This window comes from Sander vitreus, chromosome 18, assembly GCF_031162955.1.
Source record: "Sander vitreus isolate 19-12246 chromosome 18, sanVit1, whole genome shotgun sequence".
In the NCBI taxonomy this organism is placed as follows: Eukaryota; Metazoa; Chordata; class Actinopteri; order Perciformes; family Percidae; genus Sander; species Sander vitreus.
This window is the reverse complement of record NC_135872.1, coordinates 29920291-29943445: the sequence shown is the minus strand read 5'-3', so window position 1 is coordinate 29943445 and position 23155 is coordinate 29920291. Positions and strand designations below refer to the sequence as shown.

At 45.0% G+C, this 23155-nt stretch overlaps 3 protein-coding genes across 4 annotated transcripts; all 3 read left to right on the top strand.

Moving 5' to 3' along the window:
• Positions 1 to 438: 438 nt before the first annotated feature.
• Positions 439 to 3392, top strand: srp9 (signal recognition particle 9). Its single transcript, XM_078275242.1, has 3 exons — positions 439 to 527; positions 656 to 724; positions 2650 to 3392. Exons 1-3 carry the CDS (start codon positions 456 to 458, stop codon positions 2767 to 2769), a joined length of 261 nt encoding a protein of 86 aa, XP_078131368.1. The 5' UTR covers positions 439 to 455; the 3' UTR covers positions 2770 to 3392.
• Positions 3393 to 4433: 1041 nt separating this feature from the next.
• Positions 4434 to 10414, top strand: ephx1 (epoxide hydrolase 1, microsomal (xenobiotic)). Of its 2 annotated transcripts, none has more exons than XM_078274516.1 (9): positions 4434 to 4543; positions 6071 to 6254; positions 6343 to 6523; positions 7609 to 7827; positions 8036 to 8165; positions 8286 to 8500; positions 8598 to 8706; positions 9002 to 9124; positions 9408 to 10414. In XM_078274516.1, exons 2-9 carry the CDS (start codon positions 6072 to 6074, stop codon positions 9616 to 9618), a joined length of 1371 nt encoding a protein of 456 aa, XP_078130642.1. In that variant the 5' UTR covers positions 4434 to 4543; position 6071; the 3' UTR covers positions 9619 to 10414. The 2 variants fall into 2 exon arrangements, with proteins under 2 accessions (XP_078130642.1, XP_078130641.1); XM_078274515.1 differs by having other exon boundaries at positions 8577 to 8706.
• An 89-nt stretch (positions 10415 to 10503) lies between these two features.
• tcf23 (transcription factor 23) lies at positions 10504 to 17393 on the top strand. The gene is made up of 4 exons (XM_078274517.1): positions 10504 to 11622; positions 12427 to 12579; positions 15499 to 15663; positions 16957 to 17393. The coding sequence occupies exons 1-4, from the start codon at positions 11458 to 11460 to the stop codon at positions 17092 to 17094; spliced, it is 621 nt and encodes a 206-aa protein (XP_078130643.1). The 5' UTR covers positions 10504 to 11457; the 3' UTR covers positions 17095 to 17393.
• Positions 17394 to 23155: the final 5762 nt, after the last annotated feature.

The following is a 23155-nucleotide window of genomic DNA, read 5'->3' as shown; positions in this document are numbered from 1 at the left end:
GGTTGATTTTTTAGATAAAAACGTTAGACTTAATGAATGGGACCATAGCCGCTGTGGTAGCCTAGTGGGGCGACGTGTTAGTATGATACATTTTAAACTTGATCACACAAATACAATCGAATATTAATCAATCAAACAGCGTTCTGTCTGTTTGACTTACTATTAAGTATTACTCATTACCACAAACTTTATAATATGTATAAAGCCTTTATTCTATTTAATTGTAGTTGTATTTCTATCGGTTTTATTCCTTTGCTTCTGTGAACGTGTTCTGCTCTTGTTTTGAAACGGTGCCCCGGAAGTGTTTTCTCTGTACGTTCTCTTCATTGATTGGCTGTGTTGCCGCTGGCGCTGATGTGGTGTTCTGAAGTGAGCGAAGCGGCTCGTTGATTCCGATTCTTGTCTTCCAACGACTGACTCTCTCCGCCAGAACCCAGAACCCAGAACCCAGAACCATGCCTCACTATCACACCTGGGAGGAGTTCGCGCGCGCAGCAGAGAAGCTCTATCTGACAGACCCCATGAAGGTGAGCCTCTACATCTCAGAACCAGCTTAGCATGCTAGCTGGATAGCCTGTTAGCTGGGGATTAGCCTGTTAGAGCCGTGCGTGTGACGCTGCAGGTGTGTCACTGACGTCAGCTGTTGTGTTTCCAGGTGAGAGTGGTTCTGAAGTACAGACACTGTGATGGAAACCTTTGCATCAAAGTCACCGACAATGCCGTGGTAAGTGACGTCATGTTTACCTGAACTGTTTAGTAACACGTGACACCATAATGTTTCCATATTGTTAGAACACAGATACTTTGTACTCAAAGATACTTTGTACCTGAAGATACTTAGCTGTAATCTGTAGTTTTCTGTTGATTGATTTCATCAGCTAAATGCATCAATCACTCACAATCAGGGTTATTAAAGTAAACAAAAATACAATCTATTATAACCTTGTTAGCCATACGTGTGTGTGTGTGTGTGTGTGTGTGTGTGTGTGTGGGGACACAATGGCCCTCAAGCCAGGGCAGATATGAGCACAGAAATCATCTTACGACAGGCTTCACGTGTGATTCATGAAACGTTGGTATCACACCAATCAGAGCGTAAGAATGGTCGTACATTGATAAATGCAGCGGCTGGAAACGATTGTAATTTAAATATCACACCCCAATATATTCTGGGTTTTGAGGCCTCGCCCCTACAATTTACGACATGGCGAGACGTAATCCGGATGAGAAGCGGCACTTCTCAGAGGTGGAGACTGAAACCCTGATATCTCAGGTTCACTATTTGGCAGCCTGAGAACTGGGATTAAGGCTGAAGAAAGAATGTGGAATGGAAAGAGATCACTGATGCAGTCAACAGTGTTGCCGTGGTAAATCGGACTCCAGCTGAAGTTTATTTAATTTATACATCCTTGACATATGTATACTATAGTCCTAATAGTAATATACAGGCTTATATTGCAATCTCTTAGGCCTACATGGTTTACCTATATTTAAATAAACACACAGTAGCTGAGTTTATGCAGTGTCTTTTATTTTACTCGTGCTTTTTTTTCATGAGTCAGAGCCAGGCAACAGCTGTGAGGGAGAGCGCGTGTCCTCCGCCCCCCCCGTGCTGGACCACCACCCCGACCCTGTCTCCTGACAGCAGAGGGGCTGGAAAAACAAGCCGAAATAACTCGGTCAATGGCAGAAATAAATCGTTCACTCGTGGCCATTAACGACACTTGAAAAGAGAAACGAAAACCTGAAGAATAAATAAAAATGTTGTGCATCGTCATGTTTCCCGTATTGAATATCATTGCCAAACATAACACTATACCTTTTTAAAAGCAAGGAATAATATCTTGTCTCCTTGGTATAGCCCCAGTTGGGGCTGTGCTGGACTCTGCTCTCTGGGCATCGGGTCATCTGGCTCCAGAACCCCAAAGGCTAAAACAATGTTGCAGACTTTTTCTGCCGTGTATGGGTGATATCGCTGATGCAAGACAGAGCCATCTGCCTTCAATCAATCCGATGGGGCACTCCACCGTGGCCCGTGCGCGTACATGTGCGCTGTTGTACCGGCGAATAGAGGTCTTTTAAAAGAGCCAGATCTGCCATTGCTGATATAGTGATCAACTGATGACTTCTCCTTCTCCTGTTACTCCGGATTTCCACTGGATACAGAACGTCTGCGGACCGGCTCCGCTGCGGAACGGCTGCGTGCTCCGCCGTCCGTCAATAACCACCAGGTCCGGATTTGTTGCGGCACGGCTGCGGCCATGACTGACAGCTGTAGTCACGAGGACCCACAATATCTTGCCAATTCACGTAGAATAGAACCTCAAAACGACTCCAAAACTTGCGTACACGAGTTCAGACCAGACGTGAGATTTTATCGCAGCCTACGCTCACATTCAAATTGATAAATGCCTTGCTTTGCGTAGGAATCGGCCTACGCCCGTCCTACGCCTGTTTTTGGTCGTACGCATGTTTCATAAATGAGGGCCACTGAGAAGGACATACTTCTCTGTAAAAGTGGAAGTTGTTGTTTAGGGGTCAATGTTTGATATGTGATTACAGGTATAGTAATGTGAGATTGTCAGCCCGTTGACGGTAATGGTGCTGTAGCTATCATTGTCTCATGTAGTCTTTTGTCTGTCCCCACAGTGTTTACAGTACAAGACAGACCAGGCCCAGGACGTGAAGAAGATCGAGAAGCTCCACGGGAAACTGATGAGACTCATGGTGTCCAAGGAGACGCACAGTGGCTCCATGGAGACGGACTAAAATGCTCCAGAGCAGCGGACACAACGGTTGTTAGAGCACAGGACCATCACAGTGCCATGTGGAGTCTGTGGGGGGGGGGGTCTGGCTGTGTACATGGATGTCATACCACCAGAGATGTGATAGAAATATACATGAAAATATTTCTTCTTTTTTTTATGAGACTTTCTTCAATAAAAATCCCATTATCCTGCTTTTCCTTATCAGGCATTGTGATCACATCCCTGATGGTATGACTCTAAAGAAGGTGAGTGTAGGCTGCTGAGAGACGTTGCGGGGGGGTGGGGTAGTGTGGGACAAATCCTCAGCTGCAGTGTGAGCAGCTCTGGCTCCTTGGTTTCTTTACAGGAGCTGCATTTAATTTCAGTTTTAAAGAGGACGAAAAGGACAGGCATGGAGACATTACATGTCTTTTCTATTCACATCTATGTAGCGATGTTGGATTCAGTTTCAGCACAGCGGTTGGTTCCTTTTTGTTTTTTCCTCCTGGACTCGTGCCACACAACTGGAGCAGGAGCTTCTGATTGGCTGGCGACAGTGTGGAGGAACCCCACACACCTCTTAATACCATTTTGTTGACTGAGAATCATTGTTACTTGTTCAATAAACGTTTATTTACCCCAGTACAGCCAATGTCTCTCCTGTATTCATCTGGTGTTGTGTTTATGAACCATATATGTCTGCATGATTAAGGCTGCGTTCACACACACTCGGACGCTCCGGTGAAAATGCAGATCTTTCTATTTATTTGAATAGGGGTAGTGTGTTTAGGCTGCAGCGGTGGAGGCTGAAAAACTGCAGCAGCTCAAGGAAAAGTTGCAACAGATTCAACTTCTGGAGAAACTTCCCCCGTATCCCGCTGCTGTGGCCAGTCATGTGCGCGTGGATCAGACTAGTTGTGTTTTGAGGCGGTGTGAGAGTCCCGTACAGGAAACCTCTGCCTCTATCGCTGCCACAAGAAAGTTTTAAAATGCCAAACGCAAGCTCTGAACTTCCCGGGAGTTTGTGGAACAGCTGACTGTTTCCTCAGTCTCTCCGTCTTTTTTTTTTTCTCTCTTTCTCTGGGAAATGAAGCTGCCTTCAAGTGTGGAAATGTCCATATCTATAAACCATCTGACGGAAAATACAGTAACTGAGAAACATAGTCTTCTTGTGCTACATTGGGGGGGGGATAAAGAACACAACAGGACGTCCCATTTCAGTGACACTCCCAATCACGGATAGCTTGCTTTGGTGTGAACCATAGGCTGGTCTGAAGCTCTATGGGACATCCTGTGTTGGGTAATGACAAAGCTGAGCAGTGCTCTGAGGAAAGAGAATAACAAACAGTTGCATGCTATAGTTCTCTCTCTGTCCTTTTATGTCTGTCCTTTTAATTGGGTTGTATGTTTTTAAATAGACCTTGAGTCAAACAATAAAGCTATCATCATCATCATCATCATCATCATCCTAAAACTGAACTATGTTCAATATTAATGGTAGAAAAGTGGTGAAATATTGCTTTACAGTTTTCCCTGGTCTCTGCGCTGTGAAGAGAATTTCTTCATTCTATATTTCGGGTGAATGATTTGATTTGAACTGCAGTAATCTCCTGAGTTATTAACTCAACCCACTTTGTCCACATCCGCAAAGTACTACATTACCCATCATGCACCTCTGGTATTTCCCCACGGCCAGTCAGTCAGGTCTAGGGACGAAGTATTCCCCTTCTTCATGCTCGCAGAATAACCAGCAGCACACGTGTTGGATCACTTGTCCGTGGACATTAAGTCAGTAGGTGAGTAACTAATGGTACTGTGAGCTACTAAGTAACGGTAAAGTATAGTAACGGTATAGTAACGTTACAGTGGGACTGGAGGAGTGACGGGTTGGACGGGACCAGCAGAGAGACTTTTAATACATTTATATATTTTATTTTACTCAAACTTGTATGCCTATATATGTATTTTTTCCTCATCTTATTATTATTGAATTGTATTATTCTTGACGCTTTGTCAATATTGTTTTCCTGACATTCATGCCAATAAAGCAATTTGAATTTGAGAGAGAGACTATTGATCCCAAACTGGGATATTTCTGCTGAATGTTTACGTTACATTAACATTACCGAGATCAGCTTACTAACGTCACCGTGAACTTTAGTCCGAGTCCGGCGAACTCTGCTGTTTGGCGCTAATGAGTGCAGTAATGTAGCCAGGGGCTGATCACGTGGCCCATCCTAATCCTGTCAGCTGGCCACAGCAACACTGACACTTTGTTTTCTCTGAGCTCATTAAACTACACCACAGTCACTCACGCTGCACACTTTGATTTGGTCCATAATAACGGTCTTTTATGAAGGTAGAACAACTCTTAAATGGTGCAGTCATTACGTCATGTGATTTAGGATGACAAACAAAAAGATCTAAACGTTTGAATGTAACATTGTGTTTTAATGATGGCCATGTCAAATATCTAAGTCTGTAGTTCTCAATCATCCATCTCAACCCTGTCTGTCCCTCCCTGACCCACCCCTGTCCCCGTCCCTGCCTCCCCGTCCCTGCCTCCCTGCCCCTCCCCTTTCCCCGTCCCTGCCTCCCTGTCCCTGCCTCCCTGCCCCTTCCTGTCCCTCCCTGTCTCCCTGCCTCCCCGTCCCTCCCTGTCTCCCTGCCTCCCCGTGGCTGCCTCCCTGTCCCTCCCTGTCTCCCTGCCTCCCCGTCCCTGCCTCCCTGTCCCTCCCTGTCTCCCTGTCCCTCCCTGCCTCCCTGTCCCTCCCTGTCTCCCTGCCTCCCCGTGGCTGCCTCCCTGTCCCTCCCTGTCTCCCTGCCTCCCTGTCCCTCCCTGCCCCTCCCTGTCCCTCCCTGCCTCCCTGCCTCCCCGTCCCTGCCTCCCTCTCCCTCCCTGTCTCCCTGCCTCCCTGTCCCTCCCTGTCTCCCTGCCTCCCCGTCCCTCCCTTCCCTCCCTGTCTCCCTGCCTCCCTGTCCCTCCCTGTCCCTTCCTGTCCCTCCCTGTCTCCCTGCCTCCCTGTCCCTCACTGTCCCTCCCTGCCTCCCTGTCCTTCCCTGTCTCCCTGCCTCCCTGTCCCTTCCTGCCTCCCCGTCCCTGTCTCCCTGTCCCTCCCTGCCTTCCTGCCCCTCCCTGTCCCACCCTGCCTCCCCGTCCCTGCCTCCCTGCCCCTCCCTGCCTCCCTGTCCCTCCCTGTCCCTTCCTGCCTCCCTGCCAATGCCTCCCTGCCCCTCCCCTGTCCCCGTTCCTGCCTCCCTATCTCCCTGCCTCCCTGTCCCTCCCTGTCTCCCTGCCTCCCTGTCTGTCCGTGTCCTTGCAGCATGTTGACCGAGGTCCTGGTTGCTCTGCTGGTTGGAGGGCTGCTCTACTTCCTGGTCCAGAGGAGTAGGACCCAGGTCCTGAGGACAGAGGACGGCTGGTGGGGGGCCGGGGCCCCCCCTGATGGAGGGGAGGACATCACCATTCATCCCTTTACAGTCAGCACCAGTGCTGAGGAGCTGGAGGTTGGATTCCCTCTCCATCTGTCTCGAAGTCTGTCAGTCATGCAGTCCTAGCCGTCCCTCATGCTGTCCCTGTGTCCCTGTGTCCCAGGACCTGTACAGGAGGATAGACCAGACTCGGCCTGTCCCCTCTCTGGAGGACAGCCACTTCACCTACGGCTTCAACTCTCAGTGCCTGCACACGGTGCTGTCTTACTGGAGAAATGGCTTCGATTGGAGGAGACAGGTGGATAGACTCAACCAGTACCCGCACTTCAAAACCACCATCGAAGGTGAGCAAGCTCTGCACACCATACAATGCTTTTGCTTTCCTTTTTTAATAAAATTAAAGAAAAAGTAGCCCATCATGACCTAAGCATGTGCAAACAAAATGCCATGAATTGCATTTGGCAATAATATTTCAATATGAAACGCTAATATTTTTAAGCACAGTGCCCCTACATTTGGTTGCCAACGTACAAAAAGCATGTCAGAGCAAGGGCCAGACATATGAACAGGACACTGTGTCGCTGAGTGAATGATGAAGTCACACGATTGGTTGGAGTGAGTGTGATGACGTGTGTGTGTGTGTGTGTGTGTGTGTGTGTGTGTGTTTCTCATAGAATTGGTGCGAGACATGTAGACCCACTAAAATGCTCCAGATTAGCAGAGACATGTATGCTAATAAAGTCCCGCTACATACGCAGTAGTACAGAGACAGCTACAGTACAGCACATGTGAGGAGATCGCTGACCAATCAGCGCAGACTGTTTTTTTTAAAGAGACACAGGGGAATACAGGTGCAGGCTGCAGCAGCTATGGGCAGGATGAACATGTGAGGAACAGGTGAGGGAGCGGTTCCGCGGCGTGTGGCGTTTACATGTCAGAGCTGACATCAGCCCTGATGTAAAAATTCAAATAAATCAGTGACTGCACAGGCAATTAAGTGATATTCCTGCAGTGGAGGTCTTGACATAAAATTAAGAGTCCTCTTTGTCTGGGACTGAGATATCCGCTCCTAAAGTCGAACGAGCATCCACAATCTCAAGTTTCATTTCTTCATTTTGTCGTTTAGCACCGCCTTGGTCTACTTCATCTGCCATTTTCCCGTTGTCGATCTCCATAGATATGTGGCCGATGTCCATGAAGACTCCAGTTACCACTGCACAAAGGATAGACAAACCATTTCAAGATAAAATACAAGGAGAGATAGTAGAATGCAGATATACTAGTGAAATAATAGGCATGTAATATCACAAAGGAATCAAGGGATTTTTTTGATCGCAACAATCCATAGATTGTTTGGTCTCCAATGCTGACACACTCTTGAAGAAAATATGTGCCTACCTCTAACCTGCATCCTCTAACCATCATCCAGGCATTGATATCCACTACCTGCATGTGAAGCCCAAGACAGTGCCAGAGGGATCCACTGCTCTTCCTCTGATCATGGTGCACGGCTGGCCCGGCTCCTTCTATGAGTTCTATGGGTTGATCCCTCTGCTAACAGAACCATCAGACCCAAGCCACCTTGTGTTTGAGGTGGTGTGTCCCTCCATACCAGGCTACGGTTTTTCAGAAGCACCACATAAGAAAGGTGAGTCTGGAAAGGTTTTCTTTTTTTGCAGACATGGGAATATATTAATGCCAGATGTGGGAATATAATGAATATGCAGATCACATGTACTTGTACATGCAAGGTTATTGGAAACAGCACTGATGAAAAGAAACCGTTAATCCCAGAATTTGACTTGACGATTGAAATGTCCATTTAAAAAACTTGACGTGTGCGTGTGTTTATACAGGCTTTGATTCCGTGTGTGCCGCACACATCTTCCACAAGCTGATGAAGCGTCTGGGCTTCCAGCAGTTCTACGCTCATGGAGGCGACTGGGGCTGGCTGGTCACCACCAACATGGCTCAGCTGGAGCCCAGGTAACACACACACACACACACACACACACACACACACACACACACACACACACACACACACACACACACAAAGTCTTTAGAGATGCTGAAATAAGGTCTTACTCCAGTTTTTCTCTCCAGGAGCGTCAGAGGCTTGCATGTGAACTTTGCCCCGCCCTCCAATCCGGGGCTGCCCATGACCCTGTCCATCATGCTGGGCCGTCGCTTCCCCAAGTTGTTTGGCTTCACTGACTTGGACATTGAGCGTCTCTTCCCCTGCATGGACAAACTGGTGGTGGAGTCCATCAAAGAGTCTGGCTACATGCACATCCAGGCCACCAAGCCTGACACCATGGGTAAGGACCTGAAAACAGGATGCACTGGCTTCAATCCAGTCTAAAAAAAAGGTCCATATAATCTCTTTTTAATCAGCAAATCCATCTCCCCCTTCAGGTCGAGGACTGAATGATTCCCCAGCTGGTCTGGCTGCCTACATCTTGGAGAAGTTCTCCACGTGGACGAGCCGCGACTTCAGGGACCTGGAGGACGGAGGACTCACCAGGTACAGAGAACACAGCAGAACATAATGGAGCCAGTGCTGCTCATAGTCCGCTGGATAAGTACAAACATGCAAACAGTTGTGAGTAGCATCAGTGGCAGTAGCACATGTATGTATCAGCAGCAGCCAGGCTCCTCTGTCGCAGTACTATCCCAAAATATTCACATAGACAACAGATGATGGGCTCCTCATTACTGTAACCTCTGTGTGTGTGTGTGTGTGTGTGTGTGTGTGTGTGTGTGTGTGTGTGTGTGTGTGTGTGTGTGTGTGTGTGTGTGTGTGTTTGTGTGTCTTGCAGGAAGTTCTCCCTGGATGACCTGCTGACTAACGTGATGATCTACTGGACGTCTGGCTGCATCGTCTCCTCCATGAGGTTCTACAAGGAGAACTTTGGCAAAGGCCTTTACGCGCCTCACTCTAAGTGAGTGATCCAGTGTTCTTGTGCTGAAAGAGCAGATGTTCAAAGTGACAGGGCCAACTCGTTTCAATGCTACCAAACATGAGTCACAAATAACCTTTCAAAGCACATACAATGAAAAGATCAACGTTGAGCAGGACTGTACCAGTCATCCTGTTGCAGCATGCAGCATGCAGATCATTGGCTGACTGTGCTGGCCCAGCAGCACAGCCAGCAGTAGACCCTCCTGACTCATCAGGTGAAAGGGTGTGGCTGAGGTGATAACATGTGTGATGTCTCCTCACAGGATCCCTGTGGACGTCCCCACTGGCTTCGCCTGCTTCCCCAACGAGCTGATGCACACTCCCAAACTGTGGCTCAAACAGAAATACCGCAACCTGGTAACCTTCACGCCTATGGCCCGCGGCGGCCATTTTGCCGCCATGGAGGAGCCCCAGCTGATGGCCGAGGACATCCAGAACTTCACCAAGATAGTGGAGAAGCACCGGGCTGTGTAGTGATCCAATAATATGACAGCTAAGATTAGAAACCTGTGCTCACTGACCAATGACACACCTGCCATGCTGTCTTAATACCCGTAAGGCAGTAGGTGAGTCAAAGCTTCAAAACAAGAGCACTTATTGAAATAAAAATAAAATATTTTTCTCTAATCTATGGCTTGACCCAATGAAGGTGCTGATGATATAGTTATGCTGCGTTAATACGAGACAATGTGTGAAACTTTAACAGTGAAAGAAGCTAAACGGACAGAGCAAAAGGTGAACTGATTGGATTAGTTGTCACAATGGGCGGGTTATTATTAGTTCAGTGCTATTCAAGTTCTGCAGAAAAACACTATAGCAGGTGTTGCTGTGGTCTGGAGGAGGAGCTGTGCTGGGGGTCCCTAATACTTTCACAGCTACACGAGACGAGCACTGATGCCTCCCTCAGAACTCCCCTTTACAACTCCCTCAGCCTTGTAGTATTAGTATTACACAGTTTACTCGGCAGTATTACAGAGTTTACTCGGCAGCTGCAGATGGGAGGTCAGGGGCCACCTGGTGGTATTGTGTTGACAGCCTGGACAAGGTGCCAGACATTCCTCTCACTGATAACACGGAGCTTCAGACCTCTGAGTTAGGCTGGATTTCTTACAACTCATTCCATGTCTTTAATGTAAAACCCAGCTGTTTTTGATTTTGCATTCACTTTACATCCTCTCTCTTTGATTGACTTTGATTTGCTTCAAATACTACAATTCACACTGCTTACTTTATTGATGCACCAACCGTGAAAATAAAGAGTTAATCACTATGTTGATCTTGAAGAAGCTGATTCCCATCTGTACTGCTGAAAGTGATTTAGTTAAATGATGAAAATGATTTGGTTATATTTAGAAAAGTAACGTTCACAGCCACCACACTAGGGTAGACAATGGTGCTTTCAGGTGAGGTGACTAGTTCTATTAATGCTGCTGTGTTGACCATAAACAGGAATGCAAAATAAAAAGATTCATAAAGCCAAGACGATGAAAACTGAAAATGCATCTGTTACAGATGTGTTCATGTAATCTCTGTGGAGTACTGGAGTTATAAAGCATGCGCAGAGTGTTGTGATGTGCATCAGTCCGTCTCCAAATGGGCTTCCTGTCCTGACGAGGCTGTTTATCATGATGGGATGCCCTGAATGTCTTCAACAAACCAAAAGCCTCTCTTTGGTAATAGTCAATGTCGCAGTGCCCCAGGCTTCCAGCCCCACCCCTGTCCAGTTGTGAGCAGAGCTCTGAGTTTCCCAAGCCCCCCAGTGCCCTGGCTCGGGACACCCTCCCAGTGCTGCACTCCCCCAGGCCTGACTGCCTGCCGCCTGCTCTTCTTGGCAGCAAACAACCAGGGGAGGATCAGGACGAGCGGGCGGCTGAGATAAGGACCACATGAAGTTCCCCACATTACCTCACCCGATAAGGAAACAAGCAGAGACAGACGGAGAGAGAGAGGGTCAGACTGGGAGGAACTCTCTGGGTGGACTCTGATGCGCAGAGAGGCAGCCAGGGATTGTGGGTTTTTTAGGGGTCTGAGTGGAACTGGGCACCCACAGAGAGAGAGGTGGAGATCCTTGAACAGGACGTCCTCAGTAGCTACAGAATGATTTCAGCTGTTGTTGAGCCAGTTTTTACACCAGATGTTTAAATTGCTCCGATGGAGAGATGAGCTCAGACTGTGTGTTTACCAAAGCACTTAGTGGATGATACTTCCACAACAAACACGGGAAAGCAAACCTCCTTCCAGCCAATGAAAATAGACTGAGCCAAAGTCAATTCACTGTTCCGGGGAGTCTGCTCCAGTGCTTCGGCAGCAGCCATGGCCGTGAATCCTCTGGAAGGTCTCATGTCGGTCGCAGCGAGGCACCAGCTGGTCTCCAGCCCCACAGCTGAGCCACAGAGGCAGCAGCAGAGGCAGCAGAGCTCAGCATCCCTGCATACACTCAGGCACAGCACACGCAGCAGCCGGGAGCCCAGGAAGTGGGTGAGTCTCAACCTCAAAGACTGAGCAACCTTCATCATCAGGATATAAAAGGGAAAATGGCAAGGAAAGCACTTAGTCAAATGTAATCCCTCACAGGACAACTCTGGTGGTAGTGAGAGCAGGCAACACTTAAACTACGCCACTAATCCACATCACACTAACTTATTAGTGTGATGTGGATTGTTTAAGATATGTAGAGTTTAAGAGGAATCTCCCTTTTTCATGAAGGATTTGATTTAAGAGAACTTAACTGAAGTTCAGTTAACTTGTCTAAACTAATGAAGAAAGAGCTGTGGAGGACTGAAACTGATTTGTGCTTGTCAAGCTTGTTTCACATGTTCAGGAGCCGTTCTGAGGAGTTTGTCCTGTTTTAACACACAGCAGAGAAACTGTTCTCAATAGTAATCTCATGTCTGAGCGCTAACGTAGCTAACAGCTACAAACACAAGTTATTCATTTTCAGTTTCTCTCAGTGCCATAAAAGTCAGTAGATATCGTATAGTTAAATGTGTGACCAGTTAATAATAATAATAACCATAATTCTGTCGTCTCTAATGAAAGTCAGAATTATGAAAGAGGGTTGAAACTGGATCTGATGATTCTGTATGCAGATATTACACACTGCAACAGGAAGTTGTATTTTAGAATGAACTAATTAGCAGAATGTGCAATGTCATTTTATCAAAGTAAGTAAAAGGATATTTTTCATATTAGGACAGAATCACTTTTCTGTGTCACTGTATTCTAATGTCTCCGAGCCAGGTGAACCTATTTGATTGAATGTAAACATGTCTTCTGCTGCAGGTGCAGTCTGTGTGTGGGTCCAGGTCAAACTCTGGTTCTGGTTGGGAGTCTGTGGTCCAGTCCAGGACACTGAGGAGTCAGCACTCCCCAGAAAACGCAGCGCGAGAGCGGAGCCGCGTTCGCAACCTCCGCCAGGCCTTCCACAGCCTGCAGGTACCCGGACGTTCACTCCCACCCTTTCATTGAGTAAACACTGAACATGAACATTCACTCTGAGCCATTCCCTGCACATTTGTGTCTTAGCACATGCTTCCTGTTTGGGTGTTGAATTCAGTTTGATGAATTTATTTTGATGGTCTTGAGTGTTTTGCATGCATACAATGACAGGCTGTGCCTTATCATAGAAAACAGCTAGATGGAGTTATCAACTCTTGAACCAGAACCCTAGCCTGGAAACCAGAGCAATCTGCCAGCTCACCTTTCATTTGCTCTGACAGATACGTTCAGACAGACTTCCAGCCGACCTGGCCATGGGCAGACCAATCACAACTGTCTATCTCACATGGGGTGGGTTTAAGACAATGACTGACAGAGGAGCGTCATGATTGAACGTAGTCCCTGTCCAGCGTACCACACCAGGATATCTCCTTCTTGAAAGCAGACCAAGCACCGCCCCAACTTGCATGGTCGCTCAGAGCCTCGTTGTTTCGTTGCTCTGATTGGTTGTAGGCCACGTTTCATTACTCTGATTGGTTGTAGGTCTATTCAATTGCAGTCAGAGGCATTTTGGTCTGTGCCGTTGATAATGCCCCTTGAAAATTGAAAATGTATTAAGAGGTTCCAGACTTATTAGTGAATTAGTGTGGCGATATCAGGCTACCAGAACACTGACGAAAGTAACACTAAGACCTAAATCCCTAGCAACAGGTAGCCTTACAACACCAACAATTAAAGAGATGATCAGTGATTAGTTCTTCCTATGACTATATTAAAGGACAATTCCGGCACAAAACAAACCTAGGGGTTAATAACAGATGTGTACCCACTCGATCACTCTCTGGGACATGTTTTCATGCTAATCGAATGTGTTGTAGCTTGAAACAAGCTAGCGCGGACCGCTGATTAGCTTACAACCAGAGATGGGAAGTAACAAAGTACAAATACTTCGTTACTGTACTCAAGTAGATTTTTCTGATATTTTTACTTTACTTTACTGTTTATTTTTGTGCCGACTTTTTACTTTTACTCCTTACATTTTAACATGAATATCGGTACTTTCTACTCCTTACATTTTACAAAATTGGCTCGTTACTTTAGTTTCAAATAATTTTAGTGGAGTTACCGTTATTATTTTTCGCGTCGTCAATACCAAATTCAATCTAATTGGATGGGAATATACGTTGCACTTGACGCACCACTACAAGACGACTAAACAGATTCGGCGGCATTCATTCGCGGCAAATCATTGCGGCTTGATGGCGGTAACATTAGCACGTAGTAGTATGGACAGAGACATGATTGAAAATGAAGAAAACGGAGATCCCAGAGATTCGGCAGACAAGCAGAAACACATTCCCAATCATCCTTGGCCTTATCTGAGAGAGATGTTTGAGATAGTAGGCATCAAGAATGACTAGTTGTAACATACTAAAAGTATGGGGAATGTCTGTTTAGTAATTCATATTTTATCCTTTATTTTCTTTCCAGAAGCCATATTTGAGCACACACACATATATGTAGATTCCATTAAATGTTAAGGGGAAGATTAAAAAAGAGAAACTGGATCAGTGAATTCTCACAGAATCACAATTGAATTCATACTTTTCTACTCAGTCAGAATCTTATTAACCTAGAGTCCCAGTCTCTGTCACAATAATCATATACTGTATGTGATGTTTTAGGCCTATTGGCAGACATCCATTTAAAATGTAGGCAATGGCATATAAAGAGCTTTTTTTCCATGTCCACTGAAGTTTCTCAGCTTGCATTTGTGTGGTCTAGAAAGACAGTAGCTCCCAAGACAGCGGCCGCCTGTATACGAGAACTCGACTGTCTTTATAATCTATCTTTTTAATCAAATGTCTGTAGTACACTTACAAAGTTCTCAATGCTTCGGTTAACATTAAGGGACCTAATCAACTAAGCTAATCAGCGGTCCGCGCTAGCTTGTTTCAAGCTACAACACATTCGATTAGCATGAAAACATGTCCCAGAGAGCGACAGAGTGGTACACATCTGTTATTAACCCCTAGGTTTGTTTTGCGCCAGAATTGTCCTTTAAGGCGATTTGAACTGACTTCCTATCAGATCAGAGATGTTTCTAGTGGAGCAGCGTGTCAGCCCGCTGAGCCCCGTTAATCACAGTGACCAGGGAATTTTAGACCAGGTTGTTCCTCTTTGCCGTGGATCCAACGTCCTGCATCTCCTTCCTCCATATGCCTGCTCAGCAATACTCTGCGCTCCATCAGAGTAGTTAACATTCTGGATATGATTTTGATTGTAATATTATTATATATATTGTAAGTTATACAAATATTAATTGAGTTATTAAATTCTAAAGTGTGGCCTAGATCTACACTCAATATAACTTCTGTTGTGTTGTGATTTGAATTGAGAAGAGTTCCTTTGTGGCGTTGAGGTGATAACTATTGCGTTGACACAATTCCTGGAACAACTCTTCACACACACAATTTAAAAAACTCACACCGCAGTACAAACATCTAGCTTATCATTTTTGTATTCATGAGGTCAACGCAAAATAATCAACATTTTTGTAAATGTACCAGTGTTAGCTAGCAGGCTAATGTTGAACTGTAGTGCTAGTTACCTAGCATGGTGGGAGGAGACCCAGGCAAACACTGAGCGGATTGACCCTGATTCTGATTGGTGTAACCATTTTGAGGCTTCAGCTGGATTCATACTATATTTTCTCTTTTTGTGTTTTTTTTGTTGTTCTGCCAAAAACAACAAACAGGAGATTCTTGTTGTCGTGAGATCGACATTTTCTTTCCTAATGCTCAATTTTACATCGTACAGCTCACAAGATTGAATTAAAAACTAGATGTGGTTGAAGGTGTCTCTGTTATTAGCATATGATGTGTTTAACCTGAATGATTCCTCCTCTGTCCTCAGGCTGCTCTGCCCTCCGTCCCCCCAGACACCAAGCTGTCCAAGCTGGATGTCCTGCTTCTGGCTACTAACTACATAGCTTACCTAACAGAGACACTGGACCAGGGGGGGGCGTTGGCTGAGCACACGCTGCCCTCCCGGTCGGGTGGGTACCTGCATCCTGTTAAGGTAAGGACAGGAACAATCAACGTGCTCACTCTTCTTCATGGTCAAAGACTTCATATCTACTGTATGTATCTTACTTTGTCACACACCCTGTGTCTGTAACCAACAACATTACACGTGTCTGTCAGGTGCACAGACAAAGACTGTAATATTAGGGTTAGATAACTGGCGCATTTTAGTTCAATACTACTCAAATAAGGGGCTTAAGTTAAAGGTCACAGCATTGAATGGAAGGTGTTATGCTAGTTGTGGGGTCAGAGTGACTGAAGGACACCACTGATCATCAATACAGGCTTGTGTTTTTCTCCTTTCACTTGACTTTTGTGTTTGTGCAGTTTGTTGTAGATTGCAAATCAAACAGATAGAAGCTAACATATATAACATACATTCATATAGCTGGGCTGACAGAGCAAAACCGCAAAAGCTGCAGAATAAGTGAAAACTGCCAAACAAAAGCAGTCAACTTAACCTATGGCAGCAGATCCAATGACAGTGAAGCAAAGAAGCCTAGTAAAGCCATTACTTATCTTAGTTTTTAGCAGTCTAGCAGTAAGTCTCCTCTGAAGTCTTATGCACTCTTAACTAAAGTAACTGTCTCCAGGTGTGGAGGCCCCACCCTTGCTGATCAGTTAACAAAGCCCCTGGTGGTGATGGCTCTGCAATAGAGAGTGGTTAACCACAGATCACAAACCCCACACTTCATACTAAGCTTGCCTCATTTCCCTAAACAGTTTCATTCAGAAGAAGCAGCAGAGCCAACAGTGTTTGTATTGTTCCTGAATCATTTTACAGATACAGGGTACTTTACTACACTGTCCTCTACTGTCTTGTCTTTGTTTAATGGTCAATGTAATGTGTGAGACTTTTTATTAGCTGTAAATATAAATATTCACCGAAAGGTGAAAGTGTTAGGCAGCCAGTTTAGCCTGAGAGCTTACAGTATATTGGTACTTTTGTCACATGCACATGCGCGTGCACACACACACACACACACACACACACACACACACACACACACACACACACACACACACACACACACACACACACACACACACACACACACACACACACACACAAACAGCTGATGCATCCTGTAAAGGCTCATTGATCTCAACATCAACATGGAGTTACAGAGGGTCTGTGTCTTACACCAACCACTTCATGATCACTGAGGAACATTTGAAGCATGCTGAGTGATGACATGGCCTCAGATGGCCTTCTACATTAGGTGAAGCTGCCTACAGTCCAGATGATTTTCTAACAGTGTGTTTGTCTCTCTGTCTCTGTCCTCAGAAGTGGCCCATGCGTTCCCTGCTCTACTGTGGTAGCGTGGGAGAGCTGCTGTCAGGAGTCCCAGCCAATCAGATGCCTCCACCTGGACGGGACGGGGCACAGACACTGACCCCTGCTGCAGAAGCAGAGAGGGAATGATAGCAGAGCCCAGGACAGGACTCTCCCAGGGTTAGCTCCAGTGATCAGTAACCATCAGAAGCTACATGCCCCCCGAAGTCAAAGCAAGGCAAACATTTGAATATTCTGGAGGGAGATAAAAAAAAAAAAAAGCAGCAGTGGTTGGTTGGTCTAATATTATAATATAATAATATATAATAACAATGAAGGACAGTGAGCATGTTTAGCTCTGGCTTCATTTCACATCTTGATTAAACACAAAAATGTATGTGCAAAAGCCTGCAATTAATTATTTATTTATTGTCTGTATAATGCACCCACACACAGACATGACCTCCTTAGCAGAGGTAAAAGACCATAAACAGTTCTTTAATAAAACACTTGTTTTCAGCAGAGAATATTCCGTGTAATAACCTCCAGCTGGGCAACATGGCGGTAAGAAGAGACCCATTCCCTCAGCAACAGTGCATGTTCTGGGTCTTAGTTAGCTCCTAACAGGAAGTCTTCATGTAGCGTCACTCAGTAGTGATCCGTAGAGTGGCAGGGCCATCAACGGAACAGTTCATGTCCAACCCTGGGACTGAAATGAAGGGCTGAGTTTCTACATCAGTGCCCTGTGGGACACACCTCAAGCTCCGGCAGGAAATAAAGAGAAAGTCTTCCATGGTTATCTGAGCTTTAGACAGGAACAGATTTAATATGAGGAAATAAAAAGGTTGCTTCACTTGACTAATACGTCACAAATCACAGACAGCGTGCAGCCTAATATCCAGATTTAAAGCTTGTACAGTGTTTTATTCTTCAAACGTTACCATCACTGTATTCACGTGTTTCTGTCTAATCCTTTTATTTAGATGTGTGTGTGTGTGTGTGTGTGTGTGTGTGTGTGTGTGTGTGTGTGTGTGTGTGTGTGTGTGTGTGGGAGTGAGAGAGGAGGCTTGTTGTAGGAACACAGCTGCTTTCTGATCACTTCATATCTCTGCAGTAATGGCCACTTAGTTCTCATTACAGCTGCCACAGAATGTAAGCTTACTTTGAGTAAAACACCATCTACAACAACAGCTTGTGTGTGTGTGTGTGTGTGTGTGTGTGTGTGTGTGTGTGTGTGTGTGTGTGTGTGTGTGTGTGTGTGTGTTAAAACCTCAGAATTGCCACAGAGCCCAGCACACTTTTAGATCAAAGCTCATCAAAGATCAATTTTAAGGATAGTCTAGTCTTTGAATAGTCAAATCAAAAGGATTGTTGATCCTCTGGCTCCATGCACCTGACACTACTTTGTGAAAAGGGTTCACACCTTTACATGATGAAATAACACATGACATCCTGACATTTCATGTGTTTCTGTAAGTAGGTCAAAACTTTAAGCAAGTTCAAAGTAAAAGTATCCACCACAATAGTTACAAATATACACAGTTTGACAGCTGCCCTCCCTTTTTCACAGTATTTGTAGTTTCTGTATCTCAACTCATAATTTACTAAGTATCATATCTTGTTGCTGTATGATTACACTGTAATTGCTGAATAAGAGCTCAGCACTAAAAACAATCCAATAATTCATGTAGATATATGTGTAGACTAGATGGAAGAAGCTCTCGCCTCCTTGAACAAGATGGGCTTGGCTCCACGAGCAACAGGCCAGCGTTCAAGGCTAGCTCTATAAATCTGTCCAGAGGGGGCCGGCTGCCCGAGTTCCCCTGCACCGAACACTACTCGGCCAGAGGTTACAGAAGGACAGGAGAACCAGACCAGACCCACTGCTGCATTTATTAACTGCAAAGAGACCAAGACATCGTTGTGAAAAGCTTACTGTGCCATGGTCCTGGTTCTAACACAGGCACACTTCAGTATGGTCAATATCACCATCCTGTCAGCCAGCCAATCACTTACACATCAGCCATGTCTTCTTTTTAATGAGATATAGCAAGGTCCAAACTATGTAATCCTGCTCACAGGACTTACAAGCCTCATCTATCCAAGCCTTCTGTATAAAACAGATGTAGCAAAGGATAGTAAAACTGAGTTATAATAGATTACACAGAAACAAATAAGGACCAATAAAAAAATAAAAATATAGGTTTACACCTCAAATGTCAAACTGCAGCTTTTATTCAGAAAATGTATCCAGTGCAGACACTTCTTTCCATTTATAAATGGAAGTCTTCAGACACTTCAACTTCCCTCAGCGCCACACTGAACACTCACACTGGAACTTTCAATTGTTTCAGCACTTCCAGCTTTCCATTCCTAAACTGGGCTGACACCTCTCAGGTCTTCACATGCAACTGTTCCTGGATCTCCACTTCAACTCTTCCACTCCTTTCAGCACTTCTTCTTAAACTTCACTCTAACTAAATCTATCGCTACTGCTGCTGCTAATGATTCCTAATGATGAAGGCTGGGCGATAGTGATAGTAATATGATCATGTATCATCTTTCAATGGAATCTGTGTTGTGAAAAAATCTGATTGAGATTTGGTGATACGCAGTTACGTTGTCATAATTGTCAGTAACAAGCACATTAACTTCTCAGGAAGTGTTCTCTGAAATACCTCCTGGGGGAATATCATTTGCAGAGTTTTGGTTTCCTAATAAAACTTTACATTACCCACAGTTCAATGTGATTATCGTCAACTGGATTACATATGAAGATATGATAGGACCTTTAACAGTGATGAAGATTTCAGCCAGGTCGGCCACTGAACATTTTCAACTGCTATTTTCTCTCAGTAATGAAAAGTAGCTGAATTAAATTCAGTGGCCACATGGAAACATCAGAACTCTGTAAGGAATGTATCATCTATTTCAAATGTTTAATTCTAGTAGAATTTGAATTGTATTCTCCGTAATTGACACCAGTTAATGAGTTAATGTGCTCAGCGTAGCTACAGCATACATTATAGCAGGTGCACCATGCACGGCAGGCTCTGTGTGTGTGTGTGTGTGTGTGTGTGTGTGTGTGTGTGTGTGTGTGTGTGGTGCTCATGCTTCCATGTAAAGACAGCTATTTCTGCCACTGGAACAGGTTCAAGAAGTCTGCCCCCTCATCCCCCCATTTTGGGAGATAATCAACATATTTTCCCTATCTCCTGCTCATTATGGCTGGGACACGCTGATTCCATGCTGGATTTATGGGGCTCTGAGACCACACTCCCCCTCTCTGGCAGGGGCTCTGCTGGAACAGATGAGGAGGATGAAGAGGAGGAGGGGAGGGTGGAGGAGGAGAGAAACCACTACTGGACGGTAGAGAAAATAATAATAGAAAGAATAGGAAAGATGGAGGACAAAGGGAAACAACAGGGGGAGATGATGAATATGGTGTGACCCTGGAAGATTAGGCAGTTCATCCACGTTTCTCTCTTTTATTCAGTTTACCTTGATAGGAAAAGGTCTGTGTGGAATTTTAGAACATGGGTTAGGGGTTGGGCTTCACGTAAACAAAACGTGGGTTCTGCCGTTTCACTTAAGTTCAGCCAGTCAGATTGTGTCGTTGAATGTCTAACATACAGAAGCATCATATGTGACTGAGGAGACGCGTCCTGCGCTCAAAAAGGTAGTTGGTGGAGCCTCAGTTAAACATTACCACAGGGCTGTAGTCAAGACCATCCTAATCGAGTCTAAGTCAAGTCCAAGACCAGGTCCAGTCCGAGTCCAGTTCCAGACCATAATAGGCAACAGTGTCTTTCCAAAGCTAATATAGTGATTAAGGAGTTAGGATGGATCTATAAACCAGAATCTTCTAACATCAAACTGATCAATGCAGTATACAACTGACCCGTTCTCATTAATCGAGTCCAACATGGCACGGAACCAAGACACGTGCAGGACTTCAAAAAGTGGACCGGAGACTGGACTCAGGAACTCCGGCCCTGCTTCACAAACAAGGATAATCAGACATCCATGAAGCCTGATGACACTCAGGAGAAATGTTATGCTGTGGTGTGTGTGTGTGTGTGTGTGTGTGTGAGAGGAGAGATCACGTTCACAGGTCTTTATGCACTCTGTAGTGCATTGTTAAGGCATAGCATAGCAAAGCTTCTGAAGTATGCATTGTAATTATGCATTTGGTTGGTATGAAGCATTTTATAGAAAGAGTTTCTAACACACCCCGCTTCCTCTGCTGCTCTGCACCAAGGCCCAGTCCAGTCAGCCTCCTGGAGAAGTATGTTATTAGAGGGGACCAGATGAGTGTATTAATAGAGGGGACCAGAGTCAGCTTGACCCAGCAGGGGAACATCCAGCTGACCACCAGCGCTGCCACTGATAACATCAGGATGTTGAGAGCAGCTGCTCGCTCGCCTTTCATTCTCTCTCTTTTACACCTTTATGTTCTGCAAATGAGATGAATACTTGTGTAGTTCTGTAGTGAACTGAAGGGGGCAGTCATATATGCTACTGAACCTCCTTCAGGGTGCTATGGCTTGTGCTGGGGGGCGGGGAGGAACGACAAACAGTTTTTACAATAAAGTCAAAACAGTTACTGAATTTGTCATTGTCATTTTTAATATCATCTCAAATCAAGTCCATCAGTCTTATAAATGGAATGGTCACACATCCAAATGCATCAGCATATCCCATCATCTTCTCTCAGCTGATTGGATGTGTGCCATTCACCTGTGGACAGATGTTTGGCTCATATTTAATATAAAAGTACATCAGACACAGAAAGAAACGTAGTGACACAATGAAGGCACAGCCAAAGCAGAGCAGTCGTCTCGACTTCAGTGCTTATGGGATGTTTTTGGAATGCATAACCGGAAGAATTCTTGTGGATGGGAGAACAAATATAATAAATATTGTTCAAAACAATATTTATCATTGCTAGAAATTACTAAGTGCCATTCTTTTCTTTCACAAACGGTTTCACTGTTAAAAAAGGCCTCTAATGAACAGAATACTTCCACAGCATCTATAAATCTAAAGGTGAGATCATTGTGCTTCATTAGGATCACAGCGCTGAAGCCAGGCTGCCTTCATAAAGGACATCTTTAACAGCAACAATATGAACAATATGAAGATTAGAAACAATATGTATTCTCACATTATAAAGGGGCTGCGTATCATTAGGTTACAGGCACACACTTCAAGTAATTTCAGGTATGAAGGAGGAGATTCAATACTATGCAATCATAAATAAAGCACACATTGTCACATTGTTTAAACTGAAGGAGCCATTACATGTGTTGGCACGTTGGGAGTGTGGAGGCCAGCTTTTGGGATGTTTCCCTGTCACATCTAACAAAAAAGGAAACATTTCATGGTTCTTACATACAGAATCCACTTTTCAACTTGTGAAATGTGGCTTTAATTTATAAATGTGAATTTATAAAAATATACAAATGATCTCAAATATATCTTTTGTTACAGTATGAAAGGAATTGATATTCTATATGCTTTGGATAAATCGAGGTATTTCTGAGTATGCGGTTCTGTGACGGACTGGTGTGAGTCCAGGAATGAGACACGCTAAACTGTGCCGCCTGATCTGTCTGTCTGCCAGGAACTCCAAATGGAACTGCAGCAGGAGCCATGAGAGTGTCAGTGTTCAGACACACATCACTTCATCTGGACTCTCCCTGAACTGCAGGCAACTCTTTGGGAACATAACAGAGCTGAACAGACACCGCTCTACACAATGACAATGGAGGACTTCCAATGGGGATGGTCAAGAATTCTGATTCCAAAAAGCACGGTGACAATATTCAAACGACACTATTAAGCAAATCAATCACATACTGGCACAGCAACAACCTGAATTTAAACAAAAACGGCACTTACGATGTTTCAAACTGAATTATATTTACCTTCAGATATTTCAAATTACTAACTAAAGGAAGTGAAGGAGGTCCAGCTTTACTCAGGACTTCACTGGGACTGAAGACATGAAGCCAATGAGAAGCAGACAGCGTGCTGCCAACAACACGTTAATACCAACATTTAGTCAGTGAGGCACTTTCACACCCATCCTGAGCACAGGCTCACTGCTGGGGAAACGTCACAGGATCACTGCTGGGGAAACTTGACACACTAACACGAGCTCTGATGTAAAGATGGAATATATACAGTGTGAACCTGGCAGCCCGTT

Excerpts from the sequence above, each read along its gene's own strand:
- tcf23 (XM_078274517.1), top strand. The coding sequence starts at position 11,458 with ATGGCCGTGAATCCTCTGGAAGGTCTCATGTCGGTCGCAGCGAGGCAC. Across the intron at positions 11,623-12,426 it reads GCCGGGAGCCCAGGAAGTGG|GTGCAGTCTGTGTGTGGGTC; the intron begins GTGAGTCTCAAC and ends CTTCTGCTGCAG. Across the intron at positions 15,664-16,956 it reads GGTACCTGCATCCTGTTAAG|AAGTGGCCCATGCGTTCCCT; the intron begins GTAAGGACAGGA and ends CTCTGTCCTCAG.
- srp9 (XM_078275242.1), top strand. The coding sequence starts at position 456 with ATGCCTCACTATCACACCTGGGAGGAGTTCGCGCGCGCAGCAGAGAAG. Across the intron at positions 528-655 it reads ATCTGACAGACCCCATGAAG|GTGAGAGTGGTTCTGAAGTA; the intron begins GTGAGCCTCTAC and ends TTGTGTTTCCAG. Across the intron at positions 725-2,649 it reads AAGTCACCGACAATGCCGTG|TGTTTACAGTACAAGACAGA; the intron begins GTAAGTGACGTC and ends CTGTCCCCACAG.
- ephx1 (XM_078274515.1), top strand. The coding sequence starts at position 6,072 with ATGTTGACCGAGGTCCTGGTTGCTCTGCTGGTTGGAGGGCTGCTCTAC. Across the intron at positions 7,828-8,035 it reads AGAAGCACCACATAAGAAAG|GCTTTGATTCCGTGTGTGCC; the intron begins GTGAGTCTGGAA and ends GTGTTTATACAG. Across the intron at positions 8,707-9,001 it reads GAGGACGGAGGACTCACCAG|GAAGTTCTCCCTGGATGACC; the intron begins GTACAGAGAACA and ends TGTGTCTTGCAG.